At 45.2% G+C, this 12,201-nt stretch overlaps 3 protein-coding genes across 4 annotated transcripts; 1 reads left to right on the top strand and 2 right to left on the bottom strand.

Annotated features, from left to right (window-relative positions):
• Positions 1-3,882: 3,882 nt before the first annotated feature.
• On the top strand, positions 3,883-8,102 carry LOC4351677 (pentatricopeptide repeat-containing protein At2g33760). Of its 2 annotated transcripts, XM_015763190.3 has the most exons (3): positions 3,883-5,843; positions 7,483-7,601; positions 7,712-8,102. In XM_015763190.3, the coding sequence occupies exon 1, from the start codon at positions 3,897-3,899 to the stop codon at positions 5,649-5,651; it is 1,755 nt and encodes a 584-aa protein (XP_015618676.1). In that variant the 5' UTR covers positions 3,883-3,896; the 3' UTR covers positions 5,652-5,843; positions 7,483-7,601; positions 7,712-8,102. The 2 variants fall into 2 exon arrangements, with proteins under 2 accessions (XP_015618676.1, XP_025877842.1); XM_026022057.2 differs by having other exon boundaries at positions 3,883-7,601.
• A 116-nt stretch (positions 8,103-8,218) lies between these two features.
• On the bottom strand, positions 8,219-9,913 carry LOC112937422 (uncharacterized). The gene is made up of 2 exons (XM_026022058.2): positions 9,056-9,913; positions 8,219-8,624 (listed from the first exon to the last, which is right to left on the bottom strand). Exon 1 carries the CDS (start codon positions 9,667-9,669, stop codon positions 9,091-9,093), a length of 579 nt encoding a protein of 192 aa, XP_025877843.1. The 5' UTR covers positions 9,670-9,913; the 3' UTR covers positions 8,219-8,624; positions 9,056-9,090.
• Positions 9,914-10,476: 563 nt separating this feature from the next.
• Positions 10,477-11,703, bottom strand: LOC107278137 (uncharacterized). The gene has a single exon (XM_066306598.1). It carries the CDS (start codon positions 11,637-11,639, stop codon positions 10,650-10,652), a length of 990 nt encoding a protein of 329 aa, XP_066162695.1. The 5' UTR covers positions 11,640-11,703; the 3' UTR covers positions 10,477-10,649.
• Between the last annotated feature and the right edge of the window lie 498 nt (positions 11,704-12,201).

Consider the following 12,201-nt stretch of genomic DNA (forward strand, 5'->3'; position numbering starts at 1 on the left):
AGAACATCGGAGTTGCAGCTATCGTAATTAAAAGCCAAGCTGAGCTGAGGTATCGGCTTTCTTCGCCCGCCGTTCATCGCCGGAGCATATATGCATCATAGTGCATTAATTCCTATATATATGCTTCATCATCTTTAAATCTTTTTTGGCCTGTTCATGAAGACGACAGTTTATCTAAGAATTGAACAAACTCGTGCATCACATTTCCAATAATACATATGTGGGGACACATATGCACGAAATGATTAAAGACGTTCATCAAACTATGGCTAAGCTGGTCGGTCGATCCAGCCTACCACTTGCACCAGCTAAGCTGGCTTGGTTGACCACAGTTGACTTGATTTTACCCTTTTTCTTTTTCATTTCTTTTGTCTTGTAGCTGGCTTTTTCAAAGATCGATCGTGTCTCATAATTTTAGACACCAACTTAACCATGGCTGTGTTTAGTTCCAAAGTTTGGATCCAAACTTCAGTCTTTTTTCATCACATCAACCTGTCATACACATACAACTTTTCAATTACATCATCTTCAATTTTAACCAAAATCCAAACTTTGCGCTGAACTAAACCCAACCCATGTCATTGGGTACTTACGCACATGTACAGTATACGCGTGTTCTACTGAAAATTTATTAGGCACACAGCACACATGGATATGCGTACTACTCTTTTCTGGACATAAATATTAAGCATGTACTAGGACAATATTTGATCAACATTTTAAAACTTTGATAGTTAATGTTAGGGAAAAGTCCATTTTAACCCTTAAAAACTATTTTCTTAAAGTCCATTATTCATCTTAAACTACGAAACCAGTTACTATTCACCCTAACTTTAAAAACCGGGCACATAACACTGCAAACCATAATTTATAGCAATAGTAATGGTATTTTTATAACATGAGCTTCAAAATTAAGTTTTATGGTTGTAGAACTAATTTAGTGAAATTTACTCACTCTATTTTTTATCTGCTGTAATTGAACTAATGTCATGCAAATAAAAATGGAAGGGGGTACATCAACCAAATATGCATAATAAGAATATAAACTAGGAAAACCACTTCTATTTCAAACAAAACCACGAAAAAAACTGTCCCAAGATTTTTTTTTCCAGTTTCCAAAGTCGAGGGTGAAACTTAATTGGTTTTATAGTTCAGTGTGAAAATTGGACTTTAGCCCAAGTTCAAGGGCTGAAAATTGACTTTACCATTAACTTTATGTTAGAAGTTTATAAAATCTAAAATATTTTATGATATTATGATGATACTTTTCAGAATAATTCTATAGTTACTATTGTTCTCTATTTTTTAACAAAGCATTTTAGAAGTTATTGATGGTCAAAATTTGATCAAACCTTGTGCTACGTATCAACATTTGGCCCAAAGCCACTAGCCCATCAGCATTTGCGATCCAACAAAGCACTTGTTTTTCTTAGGGTCTGTTTGGCACAGCTCCAACTCTAGCTCAGCCAAACAGTTTCAGCTCCACCAAAACTGGGAGTGGAGTTGGGTGGAGCTCTCTCACAAAATGTACTAGAGTTGTGGAGCTGGGTTTAGGCAGCTCCACAACTCCACTCCAGACTCAACTCCTGGAGCAATATTTAGGAGTTGGAGCTGTATCAAATAGGCCCTTAATGTCAATTTACTGCTTTCTTGATTACTTATTTGACAGTTTTTCTTCTGAATCCCGGAGTTAGCTTGCAACATGTCATGAAGCATGGCATAATTCGGTTGCTACTTCAATTCTTTCGTGATTATCCATTGCATTTGATGTAGTTAATGATACACAAATATCCATCGAGAGAGATTCTAATTTCTACACGCTGCTAAGCCGCTGTTCAGTGTTCATATGCATCTGCTCACCATGCAAGTTCAGAGGAAACTAATGTGCAACTGCACCTTTTATATACCTAAGGGTAACTGCATACTGTGTGCAAAATATGATTATGCATCATTTATCTAGCTTAGACACTTGATTTAAATTGTAAGACACTAATGCTTATGGTAGTAATTGCTGTGATTCGTGAGAACTTGGGGTGTTCTTTTCGGCGAATGGTTTTAAGCTAATAAGCGTAAAACAACAAACATGATTATATGATTAATTAAGTATTAATTATTAAAAGAAAAACATATTTTAGTTTTAAAGCACATTCTATACAGAAAGTTTTTGTAATAGACATACCGTTTAATAATTTTAAAAATGTGCTAACGAAAAAGTTTAACAATTAAAAAAAGTGCTAATATAAAACAAGGAGCAGCTAAGCTCAATTACCTTTTTAGAACGACGAGTATAGCACCAATGCTGTATTATCCTTATGTTTTATTGGAAGAACCATTGTATATATATTTGTGTGGAAAAAGTACACCGAAGGTCCCTCAACTTGACATCGAATTACAAAATCGTCCTTTAACCGTAAAACCAGATATAGAACATCCCTCAATTTACAAAACCATTCATTTTAGATCCTTTGGTGGTTTTGACCCCGGTTTTATCTGACGTGGTGGCTGAGTCAGCGTGGGACCCACATGGGTCCCACATGTCATGGTGTACACGTCAGCACCCTCTCTCTTTCCCATTCTCTCCCCCCTCTCTCTCTTCTCCTCTCTCTGCAGGATGCCCGGCGGGTGGGGAGGTCGTCTCCTCTTCGGGGCGAGGCGGGAGAGGAGATCCGGCGGTGGCGGCTGCGACGCTGGAGAAGGGAGGCGGCTCGTGGCGACGGCCGGCGACGACGGGAGAAGGGAGAGCGTCACCGCGAGTGCGACCTCGGGGTCGGGCCGTCGGAGAGGCACGGGAGGCGGCGGCGGCGGCGAGGACACCAAGATGCGCGAGTCCAGTGGCAGCGGCTGTCGTCTCCCGACGACGGCGGCGAGGCAGAGGAAGGGCGGCGCGACGAGGAGGGCTCGAGGAAGAAGAGGAGTGTGGCGCTACGGGAGGCCATGGCGGGGCTCCCGGAGCACGGCGATGGCCACGTGAGGTACCTGGCCGACGACGATAAGTCATACCCCTCCATCGCCTCCTCCTCCAAGGTCTCCTTCCCCATCAACGGCGTTGTGCTCATGTTCTTGGCTCTTCATGGCCGCCGCTGCTGCCAACGACGCCGACGACCTTCTCCTTCTCCAGTCTCTCAGGCCTCTCCGAACCCGAGCTCGCACGCGCGGCGGCGACCTCCCTTCTCCCTCGTCGCCGTCCGCCGCCCTCCTCCTCCCACCACCGCGCTTGCCTCCGGCCCCGTGCCGCGCTGCGCCGCGCCGCGCCGTTCCTCGTCGTTGGCAGCCTCTCCCGCATCCACAGCATCGAGGTGACGCTACTCATCGTCAACCACGACGGCGCGCCGCGGCGGCGTCGGGGCAGATGGGCATCTGGCCCTCCCCATGCTCCCACTTCTCCTCCTTCCGTGCTCCAGCCACAGCCGCCCTCCCCTTATCCCTCATCTCTGCGCGCCGCCGCCGCCGCCACCTCTCCTGCCTCGCCCCGCCGGCCTCCTCCCGACCTACCGCCACCTTGCTCGAATCAAATGAAGAGAGAGAGAAAGGAGGAGGTGAGGAAACACGGGAAAGAAAGAGGTGATGACGTGGATAGTCTGACAGGTGGGGCACACGTGGGTTCCACGCTGACTCAGCCGCCACGTCGGACAAAACCGGAGGTCAACACCACTAAAGAACCTAAAATGAACGGTTTTGTAAGTTGAGGGATGTCCTATATCTGGTTTTGCGGTTGGAGGATGATTCTGTAATTCGATGACAAGTTGAGAGACCTGCGGTGCACTTTTTCCTATTTGTGTAGCATGAACCTTTATTTGTGTATGTTTAGTGGGCCGATTACTAACCGGCCCACTAATGGAGGTCACGCAGGGTTCAAATTTGTCAGATTTTGATATATTCAATGTGTTTTGCCCTCAATGGATCCTCCTCCTCCATGGCGCCGCCACTCGCCGGAGTTCGATTCCCTCCTCGTCGCCGGCCCGCGCCTCGGCCCGCTCAAGCAGGCCCACGCGCGCCTCGTCGTCGCCGGCCACGGCGGCTCGCTCCCGCTCGTCACCAAGCTCGCCACCCTCGCCGTGGCCGCCGGCGCCGCGCCCTACGCGCACCTCCTCGCGGCGTCCCACCCCGCCTGCGACTCCTTCCTCCTCTCCTCCCTCGCCCGCGCCGCCGCGCATCGCGGCCTCCCCGGCGAGGCCATCGCTTTCTACGGGCGCCTCCTCGCCGCCGCGCTCCCTTTCTCCAGCTTCGCCTTCACGGCCGCCGCCAAGGCCTGCGCCGACCTCTCCGCGCTCCGCACCGGCATGGCGGTGCACGCGCACTCCGTCCTTCTCGGGTTCGGCTCCGACCGGTTCGTGCAGACGGCGCTGGTCGTGCTCTACTCCAAGTGCGGCCAGCTACCCGTTGCACGCAAGCTGTTCGACGCAATTCGTGACAGGAGCGTGGTCGCTTGGAACGCCATGATTTCTGGGTATGAGCAGAATGGGCTTGCTGAGCGTGCGATTGAGGTGTATAGGGAGATGCAGGTGGCTCAGGTGGTTCCTGATTCCGCAACGTTTGTCGCTACGCTCTCTGCTTGTGCGCAGGCTGGTGCTCTGGATTTGGGACGTGAAGTGGAAAGACGTATCGTCTCTGACCAGATGGACGTGTCTGTGTTTCTTGGCAGTGCTCTTGTCAACATGTATGCCAGGTGCGGTCTTGTGAGCAAGGCTCGCGATTGGTTTGACAGGCTCCAAGAGAGGAATGTGGTCACATGGACTTCCATGATCGCAGGGTATGGAATGCATGGCCATGGTCGCGAGGCGATCAAGCTGTTCCACTTGATGAGACGTGAGGGGCCAACACCCAATGATGTCACTTTTGTGGCTGTCTTAGCTGCGTGTGCGCATGCTGGGTTAGTTAATGAGGGTCGCAATGCTTTTGATTCCATGAAGAGGGTCTATGGACTTGTCCCTCGTGCCGAGCACTACTGTTCTATGGTTGATATGTATGGAAGAGCTGGACTTCTTGATGACGCAATGCAGTTTATATGTGATTCCATACCAGAAGAACCAGGACCTGAAGTTTGGACAGCGATGCTTGGAGCGTGCAAGATGCACAAGAATTTCAATCTTGGGGTGGAGGTGGCTGAGCGATTGATTGCTCTTGAGCCTGAGAATCCATCCCATCGAGTGCTGCTTTCGAATATATATGCTCTTTCTGGTAAAATGAATCACGTCGAGAAGGTGAGGAATGTCATGATCAAGAGAAGATTGAAGAAGCAAATCGGATACAGCTTGATTGAGCTAGGAGGTACTTCACATTTGTTCCGCATGGGCGAGAAGTCTCATCAGCAAACGAGAGAAATTTACCGGTACTTGGAGGAACTGATTCATAGGATTAGTGATGCTGGCTATGTACCTGAAACTGACTCAGTGCTGCATGAGTTGGAAGAAGAGGAGAGGGAGGTTGCACTGAGATATCACAGTGAAAAATTGGCAGTAGCATATGGCCTCATGATGAGCAGTGGGAGCACCGCTCCAATCAGGGTAATAAAAAACCTGCGGATATGTGGCGATTGCCATCTCGCAATCAAATTCATGTCATCAGTGGAGAGCAGAGAGATAATTGTCAGGGACAAGCACCGCTTTCACCATTTTAAAGATGGCAAGTGTTCCTGTTTGGAATATTGGTAACTCTCCCTGGCTGTTCTTAGGTGCAATTCCCAGGTACTAAATTGACATAATAGTTTCTCAGGATTGAATCACTTCACGTAAAAAGTCTACTTTGCTTTTGCCAAACAAGTTGCCTATCATTGTGTACACTACCCAACCAGGACCTTTATCATCAGCGTCATCTTGTCAATATTTTATCACCCATGGCACAAGGTAACTTCTTCTGGGTTGTCTAATTCAATAAGTAGAGTAATTTTTCCTGATTGATGGGTTCTGTTGCTTCTCTGTTTGGTTATTTGTGGGCTCTGGCTTGTTGGTAAGTGTGTTGGATTTGGAGAACTCCTTTTCTCTTAATATGCTAACCCAAGTTTTCAGCTTAGTTACATTACATTTATCTTTCCCCCAAAAAAAACAAGACACATGTTTGTATAAGATTAACCATTTATTTATTTTTATTTTTTCACTGGCATTTCGATTGAATTCAGCATAGTTCGTAACGATGATCTTAATTGTTGTCAGTTCCCTATTTCTACGTTTTGCTCGCAAGTTTGTATCAAGCTCCATCATTGTTCTAATCTATTATATTATTAAAGGAATAGAAAAAGGAGCCTCCACGTTCGCTCTCATGGTCTAGAAATTCTCACATTAATCGGAGAAAAAGAAAAAGTTAAGTTCATATAGAAATACAATTTAGAAATAGCTGAAATTCGGAATAAAAAAAAGGAATATTAGAAGAGGAGACTAGAGTCCATATAGAAATACAATTTAGAAATAGTTGAAATTCGGAATTAAAAAATAAGGAATATTAGGAGAGGAGACTAGAGTCCATATAGAAATACAATTAGGAAATAACTGAAATTCGGAATTGAAAACAAAGAATATTAGAAGTAGAGTATAGAGTCCATATAGAAATACAATTAGAAAATAATAGAAATTCGGAATTAAAAATAAGGAATATTAGAAGTAGAGTATAGAGTCTATGTAGAAATACAATTAAGAAAAAAAATAGAAATTCGGAATTAAAAAATAAGGAATATTAGAAGTAGAGTATAGAGTCTATATAGAAATACAATTAAGAAAAAAAAATAGAAATTCGGAATTAAAAAATAAGGAATATTAGAAGTAGAGTATAGAGTCCATATAGGAATTTAAAACTAACTAAAATTCGGAATAAACATAATAAAATTAAAAGTAGAGTTTAGAGTCCGTGTAAAAATACAATTTACAAATATCGAGATTAAGAAAAACATGGGAAGAAGAGTTAAAAGTAAATATAGGAATGCAATTTAGAAGTAACTGAAATTCGAAATTAAAAATTAAAGAATATTGAAAGATGAGTTTAGAGTCCACGTAGAAATACAATTAAAAATAATAAAAATTCAGAAATAAAAATAAATAATATTGGAAGAGCATAGAGTCTATATAGAAATATAATTTACAGAAAATTCGGAACTAAAAAAAGAAATATTAAAAGACGAATCTAGAGTCCATATAGGAATATATATAATTTACAAATTTAAAATTTGATAATAAAAATAATTAATAACTAACACGTATATAAAATACAATATGAATATTACCCATTAGTAGTTTCGTAAAGTTATTGCAAAATTTAAAATTATGTTGTCATTTTAATATATTTGAATAATATATTGAGAAAACATATATGCTGTTATATGAGAGAAAATATAATAATGCTAGCCGTGCAAGCTGTGCGGGCCACCATGCTAGTTTTGCTTTATTTTATAAGAAGCCAGAATCCTGGAATCATGAAAATGGCTTTTGGAAGGAAAAGATGCACTCCGACGAAAATGTGCTGCAACTGCCGTTACTCAAGTGTTTGAAGTTGCAGGTCAGATTCTAGGATATGTGTGGCTGTGGGCTTGGATACAGTGCTACACTGCAATAAAATTCTTGCCGATGAGGATGAGAGTTAACCGGATAATACAGAAGCATGGTGATAATTACAAGGTATAAGAAAATATTCGAACTGCATGAAGTAGCATCATAGATTGACAAGTTAAATTCTGATTCTGAACATGCAAACTAGTAAGAAATATCATATTATTTCTTATTCGCAGGTTCAGACTACGTTGAACAGCATGCAAAAGCTCTGGAAGAGATACATGTTGGTGACGAGAATATTGTAGCATCATACAGACATCTGGAATTCAATTTTACAATGTACTTTACTCCTAACCTCACACTAATGAGGAAGAAATCGCTGACAAGAAATATGTAAGCTAATTGTAAGTGTATAAAAATGGACTTGTTGGCTGTTGGAGAGGACTACAATCAGATGGATTGCTAGCATTCACCTTCAATTTGGAACAAAATTAGGAAATACACACAAAAAAAGTCAAAGTTCTTCTGTATTTTTATCTAGGGATCTAATTGTGGATTCAGCAAATTTAATTGTTATTACTCACATCTGATAACAGTGAAAAGCTTATGTGTGGTTTTAGGTTCCAATGCTCCATAATCAATTCTTTTATTTGTTCATGCAAATATTATTACAAGGGTATTTTCACTATCTGGCTATTATGATATTGGAGTTAGCTACTAATTCACAGTCAGGCTTTCATTGGTAGATTCTCCTGATGGAGGCAAATCAATGAAATATGTTGAAAGGGAATACATTGCCTACAGACTGAGAAAACAAACCATTTGCTTACCTACTGCTGCACAATCTCATAATAACAGCTAGGGGTACAGTACCATTTTAAGGTTAATCTAGAATCATACTCCATGGCTCCATGAGTACATTGTCCATCCATGAAAGGTATGCCTACACTAAACAAACACCAATCTTGCAGAACTCAGTCTGTTGGTTAATCTCTTCATGAGTCATGACATATCTACTCTAACAACCAGGCTACACCATGCATGATTAATTCTACTCCCGATCAGCTTGTACTCGTTGATTGGCCCCAATTGATTTTCCTCATGGGATCACTTGCATTTCCTATCATCATCCGAACACAACCTTCCATACTGTCAGGTAAAAGATTGCTTCAGTACTATCATGATTAAGTGTTCTTTCAAAAGAAAAAAAAATAACTGGAGTATCATGATCAATTAACGCCTCATTTGGCTTGTGAAGTTTTAATATGAACTTATGAAGTTTTATGGCTGATGCACCATGCTTATCTAAAGTTGTTGTAGAAACATATAATCATTGTACTATTTATTTTTACAAATCAAAACAAGCTTAGCCATAATATGTTACATCTAACTGTCAATCTGTCCTGTCTCTCACAATTGTTCCAGATTTTCAAAACACAATGCAACAGTAGTAGATTCGTTTTTCAAATGCTAAAAAAATGTCTGACAGTAGTTGCATCAAACAAATGTTACCACCAATTATCATAATCAAATCTCAATGACATAATTAGCTTAGGTCTAAGTGCAGATTGATCACCTACCTGTATGTACATGAATAATCAATCAAGTCAGTTCATCATGATGAGTGCATGGATTGGGCGATCGGCGCCTCGCTCTCATGCGACGACGTCGCCGACGAGCACTCCTTCTCCTCCTCCTCCTCCACCTCCTCCACCACGGCGGGCTCGCCGCCGCCGGCGCCGGCGGCCTTCTCGCCGAGCACGGTGGAGTCCCCGAAGTGCACCCGCCGCGTGCCGCTGTGGCTGTAAGACCCCATGGCCGACCTCACCGCGCTCTTGAGGTTCGTGCTGCTCGGCAGCGGCGCCACCGCCGCCGACGACGGCTGCCGCTCCACGTGCCCCGCCGCCGCCGCCGCCGCGTTCGCCTTCTCCGGCGCCGACGACGACGAGAAGCAGCAGCAGCAGAGCCGGTACGCGCACGTGGCGATCCAGAACGCCCACGGGAGCGCGACGAGCGAGAGGCCGGCGACGGGCAGCCATTCCGGCACCTCCGCCGGCGGCAGCGCCAGGTAGAACACCAGGCACCCGCCGCCGGCGAGCACGGCGAGGAAGAGCGCCGCCGCCACCGCCCACACGCACGCGCCGCCCGCCGCCCGCCCGGCCTGATCCGCCGCCGCCTGCCTCTGCTGCCCCATTCGATCGATCAAGAATCAAATGGCAATTCACAACCAAGAACGCTCAAATTATCAAATGGCAATCCAATCAAGAACTCAATTGGGAGAGCCAAGACAAGACGATCAAATTTGCAATCTCTTCTCCTGTTCTTGGTGTTGTTGATCGCGAATTTCGCAATGGAAGAGACAGAAGTTTTGATCTTTCTTGGTGTTCTTGCTCTTGCGGTGTGTGTTCGAGAGGAAGTTGGGAATGTTCAACAGATTTGGCAACTGAAAAGTAGGGGAGGCAGTTAACGAGGACGCCCCATAATAGCATGATATATACAACTGCGTGGGAAATATGAGATCAATTCACAATTCTCTACATAATAAAACTATATAAAATTACATTAACATTTAGACAATGTAGTTCATTTGCTTCATTCTTGGTCAAAACTCAAATTATATAGACACAGATACATACAAATTAATTATTTTTTTTGCTTGGCATCACAATTGTGAATTATTATTTTTGCTTGGCATACAAATTAATATATGAGCACTGCTACGCGTACTAAATTTTTACTAACAATCATCTTAACCGTTTGATTTAGGTATATGAAAGTTATAACAAATCTAGATGCACTTAGCATGACACATCGCTGTTAGTAAAAATTTATTAAGAAAAAATTAGTGTGTATAGCCTTTTCCTTAATATATTATGTAATGTTTCTCACAATTTTACATACATATTAAAAAATACATTATTATTTGTTACGTAATGTACATTGCTTCATTCTTGATCAAACGGTACGCAGATACGTACAAACTATTATTTGTTGCTTGACATCAAACTAATTATTGTGCTAGCTTGACATTTACTTAATTTACAAATTAAATTACATCATAATCATCTGACAGTCAGACATGGTTACACAGAGTCACAAACACTGAAAAAAAATGACCAATCAAGTGCACTAATTAAGCACACAGCTGCACACAGATCAGATCACACTGATCAGCTAGCTGAGCCTAAGCAAGCTGTAAAGCTCCTTCATGTACAAGCTCTCCTTGTCCTTGTTCCTCTTCTTCCTGGAGAAGAGGATGCCATTGATGAGAGGAACGATCAGTGGCACGATCGGCTTCTCCTTCTGCACCTTCCTCCTCGCCGCCGCCGCCGCCGCCCTTCTCTGGCCACCGATCACCATCTCGCCGCCGGCGCCGGCGCCGGCGCCGACGACGTCGGCCTCGCCGAGCCTGAGAAGCTCTCCCAGCGGCTGCCGCCTCGCCGTCGCCGCCGCGTGGGCGGCCGCGGTGGCGACGCCGCGGCGCCGGTCGCCGCCGCCGGACGCGGCCCAGACAGCCAGCGCCATGTCGCGGCCGTCCCTGCGCTGGATGCGCGCGCGCTCCGCCGCCGCCCTGTCGGCCTCCATGTGCGCGAGCTTGGAGAGCGCGCGGTGGAGCTTCGCGCTGAGCGTGGCCATGGCGAGCTCCGTCTCGGCCAGCCTCCGCTTCAGCTGCACCACCTCCTGCCTCGCCCTGGCGGCCTCCTCCTCCACCTTCCTGATGGAGCCCATCACCATGGCGTCGCTGGCGGAGGCGGCGGAGACGCCGTCGTCGTCGTTGGCGAGCGACGGCGACGACGCGAAGAACGGCGGCGAGGATGACGGGACCAAGTACATCGCCGGCGGCGTAGCATCCGACGCCACTGGAAGCTTGGCATTGACACCAATGGCGTTCGGCTTCGAGTGGTTAGAAACCCTGACACCATCTCCTCCTCCTCCTCCCTCGAGCTTCGCAAACGAGGCGGCAATGGCCAAGGTGTTCGACCTGGTCCTCCCCTCCCTACCAGCACGGCGGTCACCGCCGCCATACCCGCCACCGCCGTTCCGGTTCTCGCCGACGAGGATGCGCTCGCCGAACACGGCGACCGCCTCCTTCACCGACCGGAACGCGCTGGAGGTGTCGACCTCCGCTCGCGCGCGTTCCGGCGAGGCGGCGGTGGCGGCCATGGCGCCGCCGTGCAAGGTTGGATGGCTTCTCTCCAGGCAGCAATGGACATACAATCTTGGAGAGATATATATACATAAAGGTGAGATCATGCAGAAACAGTTTGCTTTGCTTACACTACAAAATGGAGGCACATTGGGAAGGCCAGGAAGCAAGACACAAAGACTAGCCACCTAATAGGATCCTTCAAGTAGAGATGAGGGACAGTACAAGTTCAGCTTATACAGGAATGCCTTCACTGCAAAAATGAATGCTTTCAGTGCAAAAAATACAAATGGATGAATGCTTTCAGTGCAAAATACAGAGGATGGTAACATGTGCTGCCCCCATTAAGGAACACCGTACATCATGTCAATATTTCAGATACTACTAAACACATTGGCATCATGACAGTGGTTGCATAAATCATGGCCCTTCAACAGAAGTGTGGCCCATTTTCACTGATCTTGTGAACATTTCATCACACCTTCCAACTTGTAATTTTCACTCAAGTGCACCAACCAAACTAGTAAATTTTCCTGAATGCGTTATTCGGGCTAAGAGTTCAGTGCACAAATTCAGAAG

This window comes from Oryza sativa, chromosome 12 (genome assembly GCF_034140825.1).
Source record: "Oryza sativa Japonica Group chromosome 12, ASM3414082v1".
Classification (NCBI taxonomy): Eukaryota; Viridiplantae; Streptophyta; class Magnoliopsida; order Poales; family Poaceae; genus Oryza; species Oryza sativa.